At 45.5% G+C, this 24,878-nt stretch overlaps 1 protein-coding gene across 2 annotated transcripts in view; it reads right to left on the bottom strand.

The window, feature by feature from the left end:
* Positions 1-11,142: 11,142 nt before the first annotated feature.
* CHST11 (carbohydrate sulfotransferase 11) overlaps positions 11,143-24,878 on the bottom strand; it is a gene marked incomplete at both ends in the record, with an annotated part of 282,926 nt that continues 269,190 nt past the window's right edge. For both annotated transcript variants that reach the window (XM_082665747.1, XM_082665748.1), the window contains one exon: positions 11,143-11,997. In XM_082665747.1, the coding sequence (XP_082521873.1) occupies positions 11,143-11,997 (855 nt within the window). The remainder of the gene's footprint in view (positions 11,998-24,878) is intronic.

Raw genomic sequence — 24,878 nt, 5'->3', positions numbered from 1 at the left:
CTGCGCGCGGGCTTTCTCTAGTTGCGGCGAGCAGGGGCTACTCTTCGTTGCGGTGCGCGGGCTTCTCATTGCAGTGGCTTCTCTTGCTGCGGAGCACGGGCTCTAGGCACGCGGGCTTCAGTAGTTGTGGCTCGCGGGCTCTAGAGCGCAGGCTCAGTAGTTGTGGTGCACAGGCTTAGTTGCTCCGCGGCATGTGGGATCCTCCTGTACCAGGGATTGGACCCATATACCCTGCATTGGCAGGCGGATTCTTAACCACTGTGCCACCAGGGAAGTCCCCAGATGTGTTTTAGAGTTCAGAATTTTTCAAAGTTTAGAAAAATAATGCTGTGTAAATAGCGTGTATTACCTCATGCTCCAGTAGTGTATGGAGCTGTACCCCATAAGAAAATTAATTTATATTTACATTAATATTTCTGCAGGAAAATGTAGAAATATTCACAGTAAGTGGGATAAATAAAGACTATAATTAGTCTCATGTTAGTTAAGGTCAAGTTTTGCCGCCAAGTGAGCTTGCTGCAAATCTATGAAAAACCTTTTGGTTTTCAGGGTTCTGTAGATTTAAAAACTGCAGATAAGGTAATGTGGATCTGTACTGTATCTAGGGCCACTGCTAGGCCATACGGCTATTGTGCAAATTAGAACAGTACACCTTCTGCGTGGTCACAGCCCCTGCACGGGTAACTTGGCAATCAGGGTAAGAAAAATGCATCTCTTTCTTCAGGGTAAGTGTCAAATATCAGCCCCATCCTCAACTAGGCGACTTTGTGCAGTGCACAACCTGTGCAACCAGACACAGTTGTTCTGATCATACTCATGCCTCAGAGTTGCTGGAAGAATAAGCAATAATGTAAGATGACCCCTTCTCCCCCACAGCTACAGCTCTGTCTCAGACGGTCTCTGGTTCTCTAGACCAATGCTTCTCAAATGTGAACGTGCATATGAATCACCTGGCTTCTTAAAACGTAGGAGGGCTAGTGTGGGGCCTGAAACTGTGTTTCTAGCAAGCTCCCAAGTAATATACAGCTTTTCCAGAAACGTGTTCCTGATTACCTGATCTCCATGAAGGGCCCCAGTCTCCAGCGACCGTATGCCAAGCTGGGAACGTGCCACTCTTCCTTGCCTCATTTTCCTCTCCTCACCCACACATCCATTTAGCTACGAAAAACCAGAGATTCTGCCCCCTCCCCAACAGTTAATATTTCTCTGATTCAGGGTTCCCCAATCTTGGCATTTTTGAGCCAGACACTTCTTTGTTGTGGATGTCTGTCCACTGGGGGACAAAATCACCCCTGCTCTAATCCCTCACCTTTCTCTTTCTCCAGCAACGGACTTGGATCACTTCTTTCCCAGGGATAGCTTGAGGTGTCATCTTCATGTATGTTTTGGCTATGTTGTAACTATCTGTTAACATTCCTATGTTCTCCACTTGATTATGAATTATAAGAATTCCCATATTCTCAGCATCCTGCTGAGGGTCTAATATAGACAGATGCTCAACACGTTTGAATGAATGAATGAGTGTATCCCCTGACAGCTGCAGGCTCTTAGAAGGGGTGGGGAAGCTCAGGACTCAGCTTACAGGAGATCTGCCCCTGGGTTAGAGTAATAGCGGGCACATCTGCAGGGAGCCTAACCATGCAGACATCCAAAGCCGTTTCTGCCCCAGGACACTCCCACCTGCCCTTCAACCTTTCTCTCTTGGCCTGTGTTTGTCTAGCCTCTTTACGTTGCTCAGAAAGGTCATTCATCCTACTACTGCTCACCCAGGGTGCACTGTGCAGCGCTGCTATACATCTTTGTCCTGAATGGCTGCCCTTGAAACTTGATTTGGGGCTTATATTTGAAGCCCACGTTAACTTGTCTGCCCAGACCATCAGAATACTTATGGCTTTGCGTTCCATGCATTAGACTCACAGACTCTTCTGAGACCCCGATTTGAATTTCACTTTTGCCATTCGGCTTTTATTTGAAGTCCAAACTTTCTAAATAGTTTGTCCAAATTTGTCGATAATTGGTCTAGCATTCTGGTAAGATACAGAATATAAATATGAGTCTCTGCCCCAGTTGCTGGCACAGAGCTCCTGAAACATTTGGCATTGCTAAGTGATCAGAGCACTAGGAGTATCTTTTATTCTAATAGTTGGTCTTTTTTTTTTTTTTTTTTTTTTTGCGGTACGCGGGCCTCTCACTGCTGCGGCCTCTCCCGTGGCGGAGCACAGGCTCCGGACGCGCAGGCTCAGCGGCCATGGCTCACGGGTCCAGCTGCTCTGCGGCATGTGGGATCCCCCTGGACCGGGGCACAAACCCGCGTCCCCTGCATCGGCAGGGAGACTCTCAACCACTGCACCACCAGGGAAGCCCTAATAGTTGGTCTTTGACCCAGGTTCCTGACACAGAGCTCCTAAATCCCTTGCAATTGCCTGGGTGATAGCAGTGTCCTTCGTTCTAATGAGGTGACTCTTGGTGGGGGCACTGGTCCCCAGAAAGACCACGGTTAGAAGCTTGGGATTTTCAGCCCCATGCCTTGTTTTCCAGAGAGGGGAAAGGAGCTAGAAATGGAGTTATGATTGATCGTGCCTACGTGATGAACTCTCCATAAAAAATTCCCAAAGTGTGGAGCTGCGAGAGCTTCTGGGTAGGTGAACACGTGGAGGTGCTGGGAGAGCGGCCAGAGAGGCGTGGAAGTTCCGAGCCCCTTCCCATACCTTGCCCTATGCATCTCCTCCATCTAGATGTTCATCTGTGTCTTTTATCATATCCTTTTATGAGAAACTTATAAACAATAAGAACCTGTTTTCTTGAGTTCTGTGAGCCGCTTTGGCCAATTAATTGAACCTGAGGAAGGGGTGGTGGGAACCCCTGATTTATAGCCGATCTGTCAGAAGCACAAGTGACAGCCTGGACTTGGGATTGGACTTGGAGCGGCAGGTGAGCAGTCTTGTAGGAGTGAGGCCTTAACCTGTGGGATCTGATGTTATCTCCAGGCAGATGGTGTCAGAATTGAGTGAAATTGTAGGACACCCGCTGGTGTCACAGGGAATGGCTTGCTGTGGGGAAACCCACACACATCTGGTGTCAGAAGTGTTGTGAGTGTGACTAGTGGTGCAAGAGGAAAGGCGAAACAGGAGGGGACTGAGCGGTTCCCATCAAGAACACTGGCAGAAACTTAAGTTGCTCGTCTAGTTTTCTGTGACTATTTTAGTCTGAAGCTTAACCTTTTAGTCTTCCAGCTCTTTTGTTTTATCCTCCCTTTGATTGTATTTAATCAGATTTTGCGCTTTGGCCAGAGTTGTAATGTCTCTTCATTAATGGCTGCTTGTAGCAGTATCATCCCCAGAATTTGGCCCCCTCCCCTGTTGGCCCATCGGTGTTACTAATTCCAGTGGGCTAGGGAGTCAACCAGACCTGGGTTTGAATCCTGACTCTGCCACTTATTAGATGAGTAATTTGGGGCATGTCATTTAAAGGATCCGTCTGCTTCCTTATCTGTAAAAAGAATAAAAGTATCTACCTGTGTACACCAGAAACTAACACAAGATTGTAAATCAACTATACTTCAATGAAAAAAAAAAACTATCTTAAAACAAAACAAAAAATATCTCCCTTGCTGGTTGTTCTGAGGATTAAATGGAGACATTTAATGCATTACAAGTCACACAGTAAACTATATAAATTAATAAAAGTTAGCCACTTTTGTGGTCGACTTCGTTTATGAAGCTACATATTTTTGGAAAAGACTACATGAAAAGCCAACAATTCCAAGCCACCCGCAGTTGAGTCTGTGCTCATTGTACAGAGAAACTCAGCGTACAGGCATCATTCCTACAGTCAGAGGTCCTTCCTCCTCCTTCATTTCTTCTTTAGACATTTTTCCTTCATCCTGCTGCCAGTTTGGTTCCAGGCACAAAGTTGTGTCTGGTTTAGTCTATCCGGTAAAGGTCCAAGGCTGGATGCAGACACAAAAAAATCTCTTTCCCTAGCTGCTGGCTCTTCCAAACCGTGAAACCTGAAGCCCTTGCTATTCTCCCGTAACGTGACTCTCTATTATTTTTAAAAACAAACATTGAAAAATAAAAAGCAGATTAATAGACTGTTTTTCATTCCAGCGTCTTGTATTTCAAATTAGTGGAGATTTGTAGGAATTTGGAGCCAGTGTTTTCTTGGTAGATCATTGAAAAAGAGGAGTGTAAACTTTGGTTCCCCATCTTAAATCTGGGTGTGAGCTATTTCTTTCCTGCAGCTGCTTCTATCTTTCTATTTTTCTTTTCCCTTATTTCTTCCATCTTAATCTCATTTCAATGCTGTTGCCTTAACTCCCTTTTTGAAACAGTTTTTACTTCCATGGTACCGTCTAATTGCTAACTGACCTCTGGCGGAAAGCCACAAAGAGCCACAGAGGAGCATTTGGGTAGATCATTAGAGAATGTCAACACTGGAAAGGATGAGGTCATCTAACTTTGTGGTTCTCAAACTGTGTTCCTTAGAATCCTAGGGTTCCCTGGAGGTCCACAGGCATTTTACAGAAAAGGAGAGGCTCAGCTGGGCCTCAAGCTATTCAATCACAGCATCTCTGTTTCATCTGTTTTACATACGAGTGTTTAGCACACAAAAAGTTTTGAGGCTCTTTTTCCCCCCCCAAAAACCTGAAAAACCAGAGATATAGCTCAATTTTGTCATTTTACAGATGAGCAAACAGGCCCAAACAGGATGTGATTACCTCTAGATTATAAACAACTCCTTGGTGGATGAACTGGGGCTAGCAACCTCAGGGGTTCTTATTTATCTCAACTTTGGCATAATTCAGATGTTGCCGTTTTTCTTGTTTCAAAGAGAAAGAGACTGAGGCACTGTGTTTGTGAGCAGTTCTCAGCCAGCCACGTGTTCGGAATCAGCAGGCTGCTTCCATGCTGTTCTATCTATAGGTTGTTATGATATTGGGATGAGGCTGGCTCTAGGAGAGGATTGTGGACCAGGGAAAAGGTTGGTTGTTTGGTTGGGTTTTTTTCTCACGTCAGTCTTGCTAGAAAGTCCCTTTTTTGTTTTATACTGGAAATGTCCATCACCCCAGAACCAAGATATCTGATAAACTCCCTACAGGTGATCGTAGACCAGATCAGTCTTCAACTTCTTGTAAGTCATTCCAGGACTCCAGGGACCCACGGTGTGCCAGCAGGAGTCTGGGAACCAGCTGTGCAAAGCTCAGAATTGTTCCCAGGAAGGATTTCCCCAGAGTGCTGTTCTCCACTAAACTCTCTCAGGTTTCTGCCCCCTCAAATGCATTCCTGGCTAATGGTTCCTGGTCTTTTTGGATATCATAACTTTCTGAGAAAATATTTGAAATGACTTTGGGGGCTGACATGAAATTGCCAGTATTTGTATTTTCTAATATCACTTAATAGCTACCGTTATAAAAGTTATTTGAACACCAAAATGACTTGAGAAAGGAGCGCTCTTCCCAAGAAAGGATACTTCGGCATTGGATACTCATGATTCTTCCTGACACTATTTTTGTTCACTTGGTGGTGGATCCGTAACAACCTCTGGCCCTGGCAGTGTTCTGGGCCACAGGCCCCTTGGTTTCTGTAGCTTCTGCAGCGTCAGCCAGAGGGCACCAGTGGCATCATGAGAAATAAAGATTAGCTGACCACTGACGAGAGGGCATTTCAGTCTTACTCCATGGGGAATAAACTAAGACCGGGGGTGTCCTCATCCAGCCTTGCTTCCCACTGATGTTTAGTGCATTTAGTGTCCCAGGTGAGACAGGGACAGGCCATAACAGTCACAGCCACTCGCCACATTAAAAAGTAAGCACATTTCCCATCCATTTCAGAAAACTAAGCTCCATGGTCTGGCCGTTTGCCAACCAGAGGGGACCAGAGCAAGGACAGTGATGACACCAGGAATGGGTGGGAGCCAGGCCACTGGTGGTGAGAACCAGCTGGTGAGTGGACATATCAGATACCATATCCGGCATGGATGCAAAATGAGACATAGGGTTTCCCTGGTGGCGCAGTGGTTGAGTCCACCTGCCGATGCAGGGGACACGGGTTCGGGCCCCGGTCTGGGAAGATCCCACATGCCGTGGAGCGGCTGGGCCCGTGAGCCATGGCCCCTGGGCCTGCGCGTCCGGAGCCTGTGCTCCGCAATGGGAGAGGCCGCAGCAGTGAGAGGCCCGCGTACCGCAAAAAAAAAAAAAAAAAAGGAAAAAGGAGACATATCTTCGAATTCAGTATTCTCATGTCAAAGTGTTTACATAATACATTTTTTTAAATTAGGGTACAATAAAATAGAGGTACAATTTGAGATGATTTCTTCTTTGACAAATAAATAAATAGTTCTTATCAGTAAAGCTAAAAATGTCCATCAGTGGAACCGAAAGAAGCTATATACGACATCAGAAAAGGAATGGATTCGGAATCGGAAAATCGGGGCTTTGAAGGGCAGGTCTACAACTTCGGAACCAAAGACAGGCACTTAAGAGAGGCGTGTCGTCGAGTGCCACAACTCTGAAGGCACATCAACTTAAGTTTGAATACTGGCTCTGCCACCAATGCCCTTTAGCCTTTCAGGGCCTGTTTCCTTATTTTTCACGGGGGCGGTAGCCTACATGATCAGGATGGGCCTTCTAATGCATCGCTTTACAAAGAATTTACAGACAAAACAGGAATGAAGAAAGCTTCTATTCATCCACTAAACAGAAAGGGCTTGGCTCTATGGAGGTCTTTGCCACGGCCAAGACTGCAATGCGGTCTGCATGTGCGTCTCTCCCACTCCATCCTCTGATACACGTGAGCAGGACCCCGTACATGCTAAGGGACACAGGCCAGCCCACCCCACCTCTGCAGTCCTGTCAGTGAGCCGTGAACAAACCATACACAGAGAGAAGCTTCTTTTCTTTCTTCAATTTAATTGAAGTTACTTAGAAAAATAATCAGGCTTGAATGGCTTTTCCTGGAAGAAGGTTCATGAACATTTTCACGCTTTTGTTGGCAATGTGGAATTCAGCTTTCTTGAACAGTACAGTAAGATACAGGGAGAGTTTTCTACAACAGGCCCTCTACTGCACACAAATATGTAAAAAAAGAAAATCACACTCCACAAAGATGTTAAATTATATGTCCATATGCCATACTGAGCACGCTCCTAAGAAAATAGTACGGGCAGCCCCTTCTGTACCTGACAAAGGGTAACAGACTGAAATTCGCCCGTTAACGGCCGAAGGTCAAGCTGGTTGTAGATCCTGCTGCCTGTTCATAGGGTCCAGTTGCTTGTGATGGAAAAGGCTGGAGGAAATACTGGTTGTGGGAACTTTGGGGGAGTGATGAGGTCAGTCCTGCTGACATGAGTGGGCAAGAGATTCTGGTCCCCAGGATCGCACAGAACGGGGCAGCTCAGATTGCGTGTCTCTGTAGGGGATGGTCAGGCTGTGAGAAATCGGCTCTGAGCCCCACCCATCAGGGTCAGAGTCCCTCGGCTTCTGGCCAGGTTAGAACAGGGACTTCTGCAATCACTACCTCAGCAGTGGTCCAGACCCCACCAGCTAAGGATGTTAGGGACTCGCTTTTGTTCTGGGTATTTTCTACCAGTAGGGATCAGACCCTGGTGCTTCCACGCCTTTGCCACCAGGACACTGGTCCGACCGACGTTTCCACTGCCCGCTGCTGTCCTGTGCCATACAGCTGAACAGGCAGGACCGTGAAACTCACCTGGTGGACAGATGGGAAGGAAGGTCCCCTCTGAGACACCAACAGGTCAGCAGACTGCCCTTCTTCCCAGACCAGCTGGGAAGGCAGGGAAGGGGGCGAGTCTGAAGCAGCTGCAGGAATTCAAACCCTGTGGCTAATATTCTACAGTTTTCCAACCAAAGGGACAGGTTAAGCAGGAATGTCCTTGTAAATACAACTTTGTACCTGGTTTTGAAAACACAGCAGCACCTCTGAAAAGTGGCTCGAAGATGGGACACCTGCCTGTACTTTTCTCCAGCTAAGCATGCAATAGAAAGCGTTTTCAAACAGTCTTCTTTAAAAAAAAGGAAAAGGAACGAAAGAACCAAGAACTTTTGTTTCCCAGGCACATTTTCACCCATGGATTCTTTTTAACCAAGGACACAGAGTACTTTCTACATTCTGCAAAAACAGTTGAATTGATTTTTTTTAAAAAAGTTTTTATGCCATTAGAAAATAAACTATGAACACAAAACACGAGGAGAAAGAGCCCCTCATTGCCGAACCATACCGCAGTATCGTCCCCTGAAGGACACCCTTTCCCTCTAGAGCGAGAAGACGAATGAAGGCATCACAGCTGATCAAAGACGGAGATGTGGAAATGCAAAACGCGGGAAATCCACGTGAATTTCCAATTAAAGTACTAAAAGAACACTGAACAATTCCAAACTATAGAATCGAAGGAGCATCAGCAAGGGTTGAGCTCTCTTGGCTTGCACTGAGCAACCTTAGGCTTGAGCACTAGGGGGACCAACTGAGGCTTTGTGCCCCTCCCCCATCCCTCCTGTCAGCACCACCCAAGACTCTTCGGGCACTCCCTTTGGGAGGGAGGGAATCGTGGCCCATGTAATATCCAGGATTAGAACCATTGCACTTAAGCAAAAGTTGAATTCATTTGATAAAGTACCTTCATTGCTATAAACCAGGTGGAGACTGTGGTGCTGTTTTATTGTTGTTTTGTTTTGTTTTTGGAAGCGGGGCCTCAGGGAAGCAGTTTTTTATCCTTGAAGACCTCAGATGTGCTAAAGCAACCTAGCCAAAGAATATTCAGTGGAACGCTAGCTCTCTGAGATGATCTGCAAAATAGAGCATCCCGCTCAAAGGTGGTCAGGAAATGCCACCGACTCCACCAGTGATGCTCTTGGGAGTTCACAATGCACGGCACGCATTCAAGGCTCTGAAAAGTCCTGCAGAAAGGAAATGGACTTCGCTCTGTTTCCAAAGGATATTTGACTACAAAACCCTTATTTTGCATCACACCAACTTGTGTCTGGGGAGAACCTGTGTTCTCTGAAGCACATTATCAGGAAATGCCAGAAACCTCTTTCATTAGCAGAAGCTTTGTTTCTGAGGACAGTGTCCCCTGCCTGGAAACGGGGTCCAGGAATAATTCCAAGGACAGCTGAAGTCTGTCACTCTACTTGGTAAAACACATTGCATAAATCTCTATTTGTCAAGGGTACAGTTGACGTGCCCTTCGCAAAGGAGAGAGAGCTTAGGAGAAGGTACACACCATCTTATAAATAGCTTCGGCCGCCCTCTCCGGTGCACACCTCGCTCACATTCAATAAAATAATTTCCTCCGTGAGACGTGGCAGCTGCCGCTCACTGAGCTGGCTGTGAGCTTTACAATACAATTTTAATAGCTTCTGTGAATAAATTATTTTTTGTTCGTTTAGAATATTCTTCTCCCCTCTGTTCTATACACTGCATCAAAAACAAAAAGCAAAACTTACCCACACCCCATCCCACCCCTCCCCCTATTATTAGAACTATTATTATTATGTACAGTATCTGCTACCGACTCATTCACTAGCTGTAAGAGGGATGTGGCTCAAACTTCAGCAGAGGCATTGGAAATAAGAAGCATGTGCAGACGTTAATTAGCAAGGAACAGGGAATGGAATGTTTCCAGCCTTCCAGAGGGAAATGGCATGGGTTACCATCACAGAAGGCTGTCCTTGCTGATCATTGCTGGTGGTTGCAAAGGTGCCGATGGTTTCTTGGCCTTTGGAGGAGCGGATATGCATAAGTGTACAAATAGTCTACCTCTGACCTTCACAAGGAGTAGAAATGCCAGGCCCTTGCAAATCCTCCAATGTCTGAGTCCTGCCACAAAATTTTAATCTTTTACATGGCAAAGAGTAGAAAAAACACTTCTAGGTGGAGACCTTAAAGCTGGGCTGGAAATGACAGGAGACCGTCGGTGAATATTCCCTTTCCTTCACCCAAGGCAGACATCACTAATCAATCACAGCACTCTTCCATGCTGTGCCTGGCAAATCTGTTCTGGGGCTTAAAGGCAGATAGATACTACCAATAAATTGGAGTGGGCACATGACAGGAAACATTTTTGTCATCTCTGATGTTGGGCAATGAGCTTGGATTACTCACCAAGTTAAGTGGCCTGTTCCAAGCACGTGGTTTTCAAATTTGGGCCATAGAAAAATGCAAATTTGTAGGGATCCTGAACCTTCTGGGGTGGTTCGTGAATAGTCCAAACGTCATGTTAAGTCCATGAATATCAGGGGTTTGCTAACTGTCAAGCTGGATACTCTGCGTCCACGTAAAGCTTCTTGAGGGCCAAGACTATTGGTTTTGTTTAATGCTCTATCCGCAGGGTCTAGAATTAGGCCTAGCACATAGTAGTTGCTTAATAAATACTTGTTGAATGTAAAGCAACAGCCACTTCACCTTCATCACAACTGGCACTGCCAGTTAAAAAAATTCTGTAGAAAAGCCTATTCTACCAGATTGCTAAGTCTGGTGGGAAAAAAAAAGCTACAATCAGCTCTCTCCTTGGGTTAAAAAAAGAAAAATCACTTTTCTTTCGTGTGAGGAACGTTTGGGTCGACTGCAATCAGTTTGGAATCAGTCCCTTGCAAAGGAGCCTCTTTCTATTTATTTCTAGCAGAATTTCAAGAACGGTGGTATCAACAGACAGCACAACGGTTGTTATCACAGTGACTCTCTGAGCGGTTAATAAGGAGAACATTCATGCCCCTGCACGAGCTGCTGCAAGCACAGAACGAAACATAGATGTCTTCTGCAAAGACGTTAGAATCTTGCTGCCACAAAAAGAAATCTATACAGAGACCATGTTTAAATAACTATAAATAACATTAATTAGAATTTATGGGATGCACAATTCATGGAATTCACCCGAACACAAAGAAACCTCTGAAAGTGTCGGGGGATTCACGTCTAAAAAACAAGGACACCCATCCTAGTGCCCTGCAAAGACAGCCGTCCTTCCCTACTAAGGATTTTAAATAATTCTCACTATGCTGCTCGCAGCATCATCCCCAAAGAAATATTAATTTACAAAATAACCCAATATCCATAGAATTCTTTTGACAAATAAAAATCTTAAATTAAAAAGCACGATTCTCGCCCCTCTCCCCACCTCCACCCTTCACTCCAATTTCAGGTAGCTTGGCACTGAGTAATTGAACATTAAAAAATCGAGTTTGTAGACTTCGTACAGCTGCGTCTGGTGCTCTGAGCTGATGTTCTGGAAGAACTCTGTGGTCATTTCATCAGTAGTTCTCGTGGACTTGGCGTAGGTGGGGAACTTCAGGTAGCTGCCCACGCCCGCCAGCTGCAGGACGTAATTGGAATCCTCCTCCAGCGTCTCATACTTGCCCACGAGGTCATAGTGGATGTGGCACGGGTGGCAGAGGGAGTAGACGGTCTGCCAGTGTTCGTTGAAGGGCTCCTCGCGCTGCGTGTGCGGGTCTATGAGATAGGCCACGAACTCCTCGAACTTGACGTCGTCGCCCTTGCGCAGGGCCTCCTGCGTGGCGTTCTTGCGCTGCCGCCTGATGATCTTGGTGCCGTAGCGCTTGTGGAAGGAGGTGTTGTACTTCTGCGTGAACTTGTTCCGGTAGGCGGACACCAGCCTCTCGAAGGGCTCCCGCACGAACAGGAACTTCATGTAGCTTTTCAAGCGGTGGTTGATCTCGGGGATGCTGTACTGGTTCAGGGTCTTCAGGTTGGCCGAGACGTGCGCCTCGTTGGCCGGGATCTCCATGGGGTCGCTGTACTTGCCCCGCCCGGTCAGGACCATCATGAGCCGTTTCCAGTTGGTGCACGCCACCTTGGGCACGTAGCAGTAGATGAGCTCGTGGTCCTCATCCACCACCAGGTGCTTCAGGTCGTTGGGGGTCAGCACCCGCCGCTTGCGGCTCACGGCGCTGTTGGCCCGGCACGTGTCTGTGACCTGGTCCCGCCGCATCTGGTGCAGGACGGCCGTGTTGGAGAGCTCCAGCTGCAGAGGGGACACAAGAAGAAGAACTACTCAGTACTTGTGTGGGATGTTTACACTGGGCCACAGCCACGATATGATGGCCAATGCGGGCCACCAAGGCAGCCACTGACAACCTAAATGGCCCGTCTCCCTTTCCAATTCTCCATCAGCTGTCGGGACTATTTTGGTTCTCTGTTCCACCATGCTTCCTTTGGAGAGTAATGATAATGACCAATTCTGTAACTTACCCATCACCCTCTACATGCCAGGCATTTTATCAGAGCTTCATGTATACAGTTTTTCTTTTCTCTGTACAACAAGCTCCAACCGTTACTGATTTATTTAACAATATCAAATACCTGCCGCTGTGCCAGGTAGCATGCTGCTAGGCCCTGGGGGTGCGGTAATGAAAAAGTGCAACAAGGTAACTGCCCTTAGGGAGCTGACAGTCCAGCTGGAAAGAAAAGGGAACTGAGGTTCAGAGATGTTAAGAGAGATCACACAGCGAGAGAGTCAGTATTCAAACTCAGGTCTGCCTGGCAACCAAAGCTGCCCACTTTCCACTCTAATCTGATGTCCAGGCCTCCAGTCTTCTTGATTAAAGCAGGAAGCAAAGCATGGAGTTCTGGCATTTGTTGATCTATTTCAAAGCAAGGGGATCCAGGTTTTCTACATGCCTATCACTGTGGACACCTGTTGCTTTTTGCTTCCTAAGTACCAGTGCCTTGATTTTCATCTGAGAACCTGCTTTCCTTCATTCTCAGCTCCCTTTCCTCTCGCTGAGCTGAGAGAATGCACCCTGGAGCTTGGGGTCAGGGAGGAGGGACCACCATGAAGGAAGAACTAGACTAGGAATGAAGGGAACAGAGGAGGGAAGAGCAGAAAGACAAGGGGATGTAGTCCCAGTGACATCATCTGAATACCTAGCTCCATACGTTGAAACCAGACCCCCAGCTTCTGGGCTTTTGTTGCATCAGTCAATACATTTGCTTTGGTGCAAAAGGCAGTTTAAGTCTGGGTTATATATCCCTTGGAACCATCATATATGGGTATTTACATTTATTATCTTTGAGCTTTTCCTCTCTTTTCCCCATATTCACCCACTGATCCATCCATTCAAACATGTGTCCAGACCTCATAAAGTACAAGGCACTCTGCCCAGCACCCCTGGGAGATCTAACCCTTTCCTAAAGGGCTCACAGCCTAGGAGGCGCCAGGCCAGAGAGCTGGCGGCCTCAGTAGGGGCCAAAGGGGAAAGCTGTGTGCTCCTCTGAATTCTAGGAGCAAAGGTTTCTCCCCTAAAGGCCGTTCGCTCCCAATCTGAACTAGTTCTCACAGTCTACCTAGAAGAGGCAACATGAGACCACACTGGCCTGGTGCGCTGCCATCCTGGTCTCCAACCCCAGAGACTTTCAATGGAGTGGTGGCACCCTACCGTTGTCTGCCTTAACGCCATGCCTCCATCTACCCTCCTGAATGTGTAATGTGCTCTTCTTTTTTTTTTAATTTAATTTTTTCTTTTATTTCGGAGCATAGTTGATTTATAGTGTTGTGTTAGTTTCAGATGTATGGGTCTTCTTTTAAATATCAAAGATACTAATATTATGATTAAAGGTATAGAGAGACTGGGGCACCAGGGCTATGGGATAGCCACTCTGGGGCTGCAGATGACATGGTTGCATCCCTGACCCCGGAATGAATGGGGTCCCCGTCCTCATGCTCGTCTTCTGAGGTCCTTCAGAGTCCAGCACCAACCTACTTTTCCCACCTCATTCCCGTTCCTCCCCATTTTATTATTATTTATTATTATTATTATTTATTTTTGCGGTACATGGGCCTCTCACTGTTGTGGCCTCTCCTGTTGCGGAGCACAGGCTCCGGACGCGCAGGCTCAGCGCCATGGCTCACGGGCCCAGCCGCCCTGCGGCATGTGGGATCCTCCCGGACCGGGGCACGAACCCGTGTCCCCTGCATTGGCAGGCGGACTCTCAACCACTGCACCACCAGGGAAGCCCTCCTCCCCCTTTTAGAACTGAAGGAAGCTCCAAAGAAACAAATGATTCACTCTTTTCCTGTTGGGCCCAGCCACTCCTATCTGGGATTCTTCCCTCTCCCTTTCTGCGGGTATAAACTAGATAATCATGAAGGCCCAACACACTCCCCGGCCACACAAGTGGAAGAATCATTCCCTCCTCTAAACACCCTCCCCACTGAGCGTCCTTCACAGCACAACTGCCCCGTCTATTTCATGCCTGGTTTTCTCAAGTCGGGCGACCACTTGATTCACAGGGACCCAAAGCCACAGAGCCACTGCCCTCTCCAGGCTGGACTGTGGGTGGTCCAGAGTAGGTAATGTGGAGGGATCAGTGAAAGCCCCCCGCTCCTAAAGCCACCTGCACAGGCAAGTCAGTGGAGCCAAGGGCCTGGGTGGGACCCAAGAAGCTGGCCTTGTGTTTCCAACTCTGAACCGCAATCTGTACAATTCATTCTAGAATATGCGTAGGGCAATTGGGATGGGCTTAAGTGAGGAACACTGATGAGTTTATGGGGGACCTGAGGGATATCCTGGTGGCCAATGGAGACAAGTCATTACATCCTGCTTTAGGGCTCTGTGTCTGTCTTCTCTCATGGTTTCCACGACGATGATGGTGTTGGTGATCATGAGCTGGTATGAGACAACAGCAGACAGCTGGGGGAGCTACTCTGTGCCAGGCACCTTCACACCTTCAGGTTATTTAAATACATTATCTTTAATCTTCCCAGCAATTCTCTGAAGTAGACGCTCTCACCACTGGAACTTTCCACACTCAAGGGAAGGAAGCAAACCAAGGCAGAGTGCTAATGTTGTGAAAATTCCATGAGCAAACAGGAGATTCTCTTGCTACCTTAGTCTCACAGGCAACTGGGGGAAATCTCAAAGGAGTCGTCACTGCCCTCTCGACGGTCATTCCCCTTTACAATCCTACACTGTCACTCTTCCCTTCAAGAAGTCGAGTCTACTTCTCTAGCCCCTTGACTCTGGCTGGCTGTGACCTGCTCAGACTAGCAGAACGTGTTAGAAGTGAGGACGAGCCAGTTCTGGAGCCTATTATGAAGCCTTGTAGTTCCTGCCCTTTGCGGCCACACCTTCATACCACACTGGCAAAAGTTTCTCCCTGTTGAATGCAGGTACCATGAAGTGTGAACTTTCTCTTTCCAGGGCTGTAGCTCCAGTGCTTGCAATACTGCCAGTCATAGAGTAGACGGTCACTAAGTATTTGTTGAATGAATTAATGAATCAGTTAATCATCTCTTCAGGGAAGCTTGATAGGAAAGGGGGAAGGCCCCTCTGTAGCTAAAGAAATTTCCCAATTGTTCATAGATGTCAGAACGTTCTTTAATAGAGGCGGTAATAGCGATCCCCCAAAATTCATGGGGGACCTCAGAATGTGACCTTATTTGGAAATACGGGTTTTTTTTTTTGCAGATGCGATTCATTAAACTGAAGTCATACTGAGTTAAGGTGGGTCCTAGTCCAATGACTAGTGTCCTTATAAGGAGAGAATACAGAGACACACATAGAGAAGGCCACGTGATGGCAGAGGCAGAGGGTGGAGTGATTCATCCACTAGCTAAGAGATGCCAAGGATTGCCAGCAACAACCAGAAGCAGGGGAGGACAAGGAAGGGTGTACGCGTGGAGCCGTCAGAGAGCGCGTGACCCTGCTGACACCTTGATTTTAGACTTCCAGCCTCTGGAGCTGTAAGAGAATAAACTCCTGTTATTTTAAGCCACTGAGTTTATGATACTTTGTTATGGCAGTCCTAGGGAACTAATACAGGAATGAAGCCTTCAGCCCATACCTTTGAGCAAATTGTTATAAAATATAAATGTATAAGAGAGGGTAACATTATATAAGATAATATTTTTACATAGAAGAGTAAGGAAAGGGTATTAGAGCACTAAGTAGAAAGTGGGTAAGATCTGCAATCAGAAGACCTAGGCGTGGGCAAGACCCTTAACTTTTTTTTTTGTAAATTAATTTGTATTGGAGTATATTTGCTTTACAATGTTGTGTTAGTTTCTGCTGTACAGAAAAGTGAATCAGCTATACGTATACATATATCCCCTCTTTTTTGGATTTCCTTCCCATTTAAGTCACCAGAGAGCACTGAGCAGAGTTCCCTGTGCTATACAGTAGGTTCTCATTAGTTATCTATTTTATACATAGTAGTGTATATATGTCAATCCCACTCTCCCACTTCATCCCAGTTCCCCTTCCACCCTGGTATCCATACTTCCCTTCTCTACGTCTGTGTCTCTATTCTGTTTTGCAAATAAGTTCACCTGTATCAAATTCTTCTAGTTTTTTGCTAAGACAAATTGTCTTTTTCCCTGGTTCAAGCCAAGGGCCCACAGAGCCATATTTGCTTGCCCCCACCTATGTGAATTACGGTAAAATCAAAGATGAGTACAAAGAAGGGGATCTAAGAGGTTAAAGAGTAGTGACACATTGATCTAAAGTACAAAATATTAGCTAGAAGTCTTGCCTGGCTGTCTCTAACTCCCCTGAAGTTAAAGGGGAGGAATGAAGATTGTTTTAGCGGTTACACTTCAAAGACGACCTGGATAGCGGACCTTAAAATGTTGGTGAACTGTTTCATTCTTTGCTTTCTACTTATTATTATTAGTGAAAACCCTTAAAAAGGAAACAGACAATAAACTCAAAACTGTGTTCATTCCTATTTAGTTACTGTATGGGAAGGAGAAGATTCTGTATTATTTGGCTTTAGACTGCAAGAGAAAGATAGTTATGAAAAGAAAGAGCCGTAGTTTTTCTAAAGCAATGGATGAGAGAAACAGGGTCAATTCCTATGATAGACAACAAGAAGGTCTAAGAAGTACCCCAAGAAGCCATCCCTAAACCCAGTAGTGATTTTGGAGGAGGATTTTCAGAAAGACTCTTCTTAGGTAAATCCAGATATATCTCAATAGAGCTTGAAAATGGGGAAAGGTTGTGAAGATCACAAGATGAAAGATGAAGGAAGAAGACCTGAAGTATCGCCTATGGTCAGCACCTGACCACCATTCCCCTAGCAAGAGACAACAGTTCTTAAGAGGTGATCACATCAATGAAAACCGGACTCTGCCTCAGAGTCAGATATTTAAAATACTGACGTCAAGGCCTTGACTTGAATCATAACTTCTGGGGAAGAGATTTCATAATCTCTGTCTTTTAAAAGACTCTCAAATGATCTTGGTAATCAGCTACTTTAGAAACTACTATTTTATATGTAACTCTCACTTAGACGAGTATGACTTTTTTGGAAGAGTTTGAGAAGAACTGACTTGATTCAAAGGATTCTTCTTTGAATGTTTTTTAGAACTCAATGGTGATACCATCTGGTCCTGGGGCTTTCTTAATTGATGGGAAGGTTTTAGATACTCATACACTCTCCATACTAGTTATGGATCTGTGTAGGTGCTGGCTTTCTTCATGATTTAATTTTGGCCTGTTGTACATTTCTAGGGATTCATCCATTTGTTCTGGGTTATCCAATCTGTTGGCATAAAATCTCTTATAATCCCTTTATTTCTGTGTTGTCAGTTCTAATGTCTCTCCCTTCGTTTCTGATTTTAAGTCTTCTCTTTGTTTCTTAGTCTAGCTCAAGGTTTATTAAATTTGTGTATCTTTTCAAAAAAACAATTTGTTTCTTATTTTTCTATTTGCTATTTCATTTATTTGCCTTTCTGCTTTTTAAAAAACTTTTTGCTTTGTGTCTCATGTTCTAGGTTTAATGAGGTTGTGATTTAATCTTTTCCTGTTTAACTTTGGTATCATGTGTATTTTATTTTATTTATTTTTAATTTTTTAACATCTAATTGGAGTATAATTGCTTTACAATGGTGTGTTAGTTTCTGCTTTACAACAAAATGAATCAGTTATATATATACATATGTCCCCATATCTCCTCCCTCTTGCGTCTCCCTCCCTCCCACCCTCCCTATCCCACCCCTCCAGGCGGTCACAGAGCACCGAGCTGATCTCCCTGTGCTATGCGGCTGCTTCCCACTAGCTATCTACCTTACGTTTGGTAGTGTATATATGTCCATGCCTCTCTCTCGCTTTGTCACAGCTTACCCTTCGCCCTCCCCATATCCTCAAGTCCATTCTCTAGTAGGTCTGTCTTTATTCCTGTCTTACCCCTAGGTTCTTCAAGACATTTTTTTTCTTAAATTCCATATATATGTGTTAGCATATGGTATTTGTCTTTCTCTTTCTGACTTACTTCACTCTGTATAACAGACTCTAGGTCTATCCACCTCATTACAAATAGCTCAATTTCGTTTCTTTTTATGGCTGAGTAATATTCCATTGTATATATGTGCCACATCTTCTTTATCCATTCATCTGTTGATGGACACTTAGGTTGCTTCCATCTCTGGGCTATTGTAAATAGAGCTGCAATGAACATTTTGGTACATGACTCTTTTTGAATTATGGTTTTCTCAGGGTATATGCCCAGTGGTGGGATGGCTGGGTCATATGGTAGTTCTATTTGTAGTTTTTTAAGGAACCTCCATACCGTTCTCCACAGTGGCTGTATCAATTTACATTCCCACCAACAGTGCAAGAGGGTTCCCTTTTCTCCACACCCTCTCCAGCATTTATTGTTTCTAGATTTTTTGATGATGGCCATTCTGACTGGTGTGAGATGATACAGACCCTTAACTTTTTAAGCCTCAGTTCTATTATTTGCAAAATGGGAATAGTGCCACCTACCCTGCAGGGGTGTTGATTAAATCAAATAAAAAGTATGGGTTGGCATTTAGACAATAAGATCAAGTCCAGTTCAGAATTTGGACAAGGTATGGTACACTGAAGGCAGTTAACATATATGCATTCTTTTTAAAATTAATCAATCAATCTTTGGCTGTGTTGGGTCTTCCTTGCTGAGAGCGGGCTTTCTCTTGTTGTGGCGAGCGGGGGCTACTTTTTGTTGCGGTGAGCGAGCTTCTCATTACGGTGGCTTCTCCTGTTGCGGTGCACGGGCTCTAGGCACGCGGGTTTCAGTAGTTGTGGCTTGCGGGCTCTAGAGCGCAGGCTCAGTAGTTGTGGCGTATGGGCTTAGTTGCTTCACGGCATGTGGGATCTTCCCGGACCAGGGCTTGAACCTGTGTCCCCTGCATTGGCAGGAGGATTCTTAACCACTGCGCCACCAGGGAAGTCCCTATGCATTCTTCATGAAAGAAGAAAAAAATAAATCCAAGAAAGAAGTCCAGAAATCTCAAAGACAAATTTCACCAGCTCTATAATTTTTTTTTTTTTTTTTTTTTTTTTGCGGTATGTGGGCCTCTCACTGTTGTGGCCTCTCCCGTTGCGGAGCACAGGCTCGGGATGCGCAGGCTCAGCGGCCATGGCTCAGGGGCCCAGCTGCTCCGCGGCATGTGGGATCTTCCTGGACCGGGGCACGAACCCGTGTCCCCTGCATCAGCGGGCGGACTCTCAACCACTGCGCCACCAGGGAAGCCCACCAGGTCTGTAATTTTGTTGCAGGCCAGCCCTAGGTCATGGAGTTCAATTGATATTTAGTTTGAATGGTAAAACTCTGACTTTTGCAATTTCTGAACAGATGTATTCATCACCTTAAGAAGAGCATTCATGCCACTTAAAAAACCAAACCCAAACCAGAACTGTCCTAAAGGAAACAGGACTAGGAAGGAAAAAGGGCCCGTCAATTTTGTCCATTTGAATCACTACTGGACAGTATTGAAGGCAATAAATGGCTAAATGAGCAGAGAAACAAGGGGTCCTCCTTCTTTCCCCCCAGCTTTTTTCAGTTGGAGACAATTTTCTGGCCGTTTCAATCCCCAGGGAGGTAGCACGTCAGATAATACTGCACTCAGGACCGCAGAGCCATGAAAAATGGAAACGATACCACAGCGTCGTTTTACATCCAATTGCAGAGACAGAAAATAACTCAAAGGGGCTTTGGAATGTGCTATTGTGGTTTCTCTCTCTTCCATTTCCTCCTTCTCCACGGCAGTTTAGGTGGCAAACGGTGCACCTGCTGCAAGGAGGCAGCACAGTTTCCCTCAGGAGGGCTTTGGGGTACAGATCAAGAGAATAGGCATATTCTCAATCCTGAGACATATTCCCAATTCCTTCTCAGAGGAAGGAATTCACCCAGGCCTCTAGTGTTGATTTTCTTTTAACAAAATATTTTGTTTTTATTTTAAAACGATTTCAGGCTAGTGTTGATTTAACTTATTTAAAGTATAATGGTACTTAAATATGCACAAATATAAAACTAGGTAGAGAAGGACCAAAACAAATGGAAACATTCAGGTGAACGACATTAACCTGGCGGATGATGATGTTTACTGGAACCAAAGCCCTACTAGAAACGTACAGGGTACTTGCCGTCTATGCCGGGATAGGCTCTTTGCAGTGTGGCATTCCTCCTGTACGTGCCGCTCAACTTTCCCACTGCTTTCTCATTTCTAGTTACTGTAAAATCCAGCACCCTCTCATATCACTTGACCTTTGCTTGGTCCAAATGCGTCATTAATATATTTTTTGTCTCTGCCCATTTCTAATGAGCCCAAGACAATAAAAATCGAGATACACGTGACTACCAAGACCATCAATGAACACGTGTGCCGTAATTTCACATGGCAGGACTAGGTGTGGCCCTGACAATCCAGAAATGCTTTAACGTTTTTTCAAAATACAAATAAGAATACAAAATAAAAATACAAAATTAATACAATTCTCAGAACTCAGATCCCTGGGAGCTGTATCTGTGGACCCCCTTGTATCTTGGTTTAAGAAACCTGGATTAAGGGGAGCCCTGGACAGGTCAGAGAGAAGAGAAGAATTCTTCACCATCATGGCCAGGATGGGGCAGGAGAGATTTCGGATGGCGGCCTGGGCTGTTGCAGAGATCTCCATTTTTGTTATTAGGACCAACCGCATGTTAGAAATTGTAATCAGGTAAGCAGTGATTTCTAACCTTAAAGAAAATGCAGAACTGGTCATGTCACTTCCACACTTGTCCCCAGTCAGGGTTCACAGGAGCTTTTGTAATGGTCCCAACTCTTCAGCAACTAACAGGTTCCCCGAGTATCAGTTTGACATCTATCCAGGAAGAGGAGGGAGTGAAGAGCATTTCCTTGGTGAGCCCCTTGCTCCCTCGTCAGGGAAAGAAAACATCTGTCTTCTCCAACCATGTTGTATCAGTTTTACAAACAGGGCTTGTTTTTCTGATAATTATCTGAGCTTGAGATCAATCTCTTTCCTTTTTCACTCCCTTTCTTTCCCCTCTTCTTTCCTTTCTCAAAGGTATCTGAAGAGACCATAACAAAGGACATATGTGTAGCATAAAACTGAAAGAGGAAACAACAAATATACTAAAAGGGCTGTGACTGAGGATCTTCTTTGGTGGTGGGCTTCCTGGTAGCAGGGACAAAAGGGGAAACGGGATTAAGTCTCCTTGCTTTTGTTCTCAGAAAGAAGTAGCATTCCAATTGCTTGGGGCAGAAAATATACGCGGTGTTAGGGACTCAGAAATTTGAGTCGAGGAGGGAGATTCTTGGATTCAGTGTGCCCATGCTGGAATATTCAGAGGGTCTCTATCTTCGTGGGAGACGAGTAGCACGCGCCACTACCACCTGTGTCCACAGGGCCCTTCAGCATTCACAGAGCACTTTCACACACCGTCCCACTTAAAGATCCCAGTGGGACTTCTCCAGAACCTGCTAAAAGAAAGTTTATATTCAGCAGACCGGCCCGTACTTCCGACCACGTGTCATCTTTTTCTGGGCTGGCTCTGCCAGGTATTACCAATAATACCTCACGTGAATGGTTCTCAACCTTGAGCTTGCACGGCAATCACCTGGAGGACTTGTTAAAATGCAGTTTGCTGGATCCACCCCAAGTTGCCCATTCAGTAGGTCTGGGACTGGGCCTGAGAATCTGCATTTCTAGCAAGTTCCCAGGTTGTCAGTTTGTTAGGGCTGCCATAACAAAATACTACAGACTGGGTGGCTTAGGCAGCAGAAACGGATTTTCTCAGCGTCCTGGAGGTGTGCGCAGGGGTGGTTTCCTCTGCGGTCTCTCTCCTTGGCTTGCGTATGTCTGCCTTCCTGCTGCCTTTTCACACGCTCAACCCTCTGTGCATCTTTACCCCTGGTGTGTCGTCGTCTTTTTTTTTTTTTAAGTACATTTATTTAATTTTTGGCTGTGTTGGGTCTTCGTTGCTGTGTGCGGGCTTTCTCTAGTTGCGGCGAGCGGGGGCTACTCTTCGTTGCGGTGCGCGGGCTTCTCATTGCGGTGGCTTCTCGTTGTGGAGCACGGGCTCTAGACGCGCGGGCTTCAGTAGTTGCAGCACGCGGGCTCAGTAGTGGTGGCACACGGCCTTAGTTGCTCTGTGGCACGTGGGATGTTCCCTGGACCAGGGCTTGACCCCGTGTCCCCTGCACTGGCAGGAGGATTCTTAACCACTGCGCCCAAGGGAAGTCCTCTTCCTCCTCTTACAAGGACACCAGTCTTACTGGATTAGGCCCACCCTAATGGCCTCGATTTAATTCAGTCACCTCTTTAAAGGCCCTAGCTCCAAATACGGTTATGTTCTGAGGTACTGGGGGGTTGGGACTCCAGTATATGAATACTGGGGGTGGGGCACAATTCAGCCCATTACACCAGGTGAGGCTGACGCTGCTGGTCCGAGGACCACACTTTGAGAACCACATCTTTACACTATGAGGAAAGGACTGTAATCTAACATCTTTCACCAGTTCAAGCTATTCTTAATTATAGAACACAGAGCCAAGTTCGTCATCTGCTGCCAGGCAACTCCTAGGTCTACCTCCAGCTGCAACCTCGACTCCCCTCACCTCCCTTTGATCTCCCAAAAGTATAAATTAGGTCAGAGGAAGGCTGATTCTAGGAAACCGTGAACATGGCTACAGGCTCTGGGCTGTGTCCTGTGTTCTCACTTAGATGTCTATTTTTAATTTGGACATTTAAAAAAGGCAACTGTAATTAGCTGAAGTACCAAATTTAGGGACTGTTTGAAAAAGTCTTTAAGACTTCACTATGTTTCATCTTAAAAGGAAGGAAAGCACGTTTCCCTTAAATTAAAACATCTTTTGCGGTGTTTACAGTTTCTTTCAGACACAAGGACCCAAACTGAAGGAGGAGCAGCTGGTCCATTTTACTGTCCCGGGTGGAGGAGATGCAGAGAGATGGAAACCCAGAGAAAAAGGTAAATGTAAAGGCATCAGGAGAGTGGGGTTGGCAGAATCTGTCATTAACAACTGCCTGCTTGGGTCCAGCCTCAGGTTCTCCACTTGCAAATCCTAATACAAGACTCCTTCGAGCATCTTGGGGACACTGCCATCATCTCGCTGATTTCAGAACTGGGGGAGGGAGAGGAAAACCCGGGGATCTGGTTTGCTATGATTCTATTATATTTCCTTCTGGTCCAGTAATTCCTAAACTCTCACAAGAAAGGCTAGTCATGAGGAATCCCTGAAGAAACCACATCCACAGCAAAAAAGAGGCCTACGTTTATACTCGCTGCCATTTCTTGAGCACTTACTATGTACCAGCCACTTTTAATCCTCACGGTCTAGGGGATAGGTATCATTAGTGTTCCCAACTTATGAATGAGGAAACTGAGGCGCAGGGAGAACAAGTTGCTCAAGATCAGGGAGCTAGGAACTGGGGTTGGGTTTTGAATCCAGGCAGCCTGTGCTCTGAGCCCCTGCACTGTGCAGTTCCCCAGGATCTGCAGCTCCCTCTGGGAGTTACCGTCTCCAGGGCAGCTGCTGGAGCCATGCGTCTCCATCCTGGCAGCTCACAGGGGAGCTTTAAATACCACTGAAGGCTGGGGCCCACCCCAGATATCTGATGTGATTGCTTTGGGTGTGGCCAGCTCCCTGGGGATTCGAAAGCTGCCCAGGTGGGAACCATGTCTTAGAGGCTCCAATGCCAGCAGCTATATAAACTAAATCATGGAGTGGACTTGAGCAGTGACCCTTGTGTGATCTTGGGCAAATTTCACCTTCCTGGTCTTCAGATTTGAAATTAGGGGCTTTCCGTCCTGTAGGGCCAGAGATCAAAGGTCTAGAAGCCACAATTCTAATGTCTTTGGCTGCGTCCTTAGAGAACCACTAGGAATTCGATAATGCTTAAAAACTTTTATGTTTAGAAAAGAAAGGAGAAAAACATTGAGCCTTTAAAGAAAGAATCTAGTCTGAACCTGTTGCAAAACTTAAAGGGTTTAGGAAAGAACTGATTCCACATTAACTGACATTAGCATTGCCAGGGAAATTGGCTTCTTTTTTTCTTTTTTTGAATTGAAGTATAGTTGATTTACAGTGTTGTGTTAATTACTGTTGTGCAGCAAAGTGATTCAGTTATACATATATACACATATATATATGTATACATTCTTTCTTAAAATATTCTTTTCTATTATGGTTTATCATAGGATATTGAATATAATACCCTGTGCAATATAGCAGGACCTTCTTGTTTATCCATCCCATATATAAAAACTTACATCTGCCAACCCTAACCTTCCATTCCATGTCTCCCCCAACCCCCTCCCCCTGGCAACCACCAGTCTGTTCTCTATGTCTGTAATTCTGTTTCATAGATATTTTCATTTGTGTCACATTTTAGAGTCCACATATAAGTGATATCATATGGTATTTGTCTTTCTGACTTATTTCACTTAGTATGATAATCTCTAGTTGCATCCATGTTGCTGCAAATGGCATTATTTCATTCTTTTTTTTACGGCTGAATAGTATTCCATTGTGCTGTATATATGTACCACACCTTATTTATTCATTCATCTGTCAGTGGACATTTAGGTTGTTTCCATGTCTTGACTATTGTGAATAGTGCC

Source organism: Grampus griseus, assembly GCF_964374135.1.
Source record: "Grampus griseus genome assembly, chromosome: 11".
Taxonomy (NCBI): Eukaryota; Metazoa; Chordata; class Mammalia; order Artiodactyla; family Delphinidae; genus Grampus; species Grampus griseus.
The sequence above is the reverse complement of the archived record's forward strand: the minus strand, read 5'-3'. Positions and strand labels throughout refer to the sequence as shown.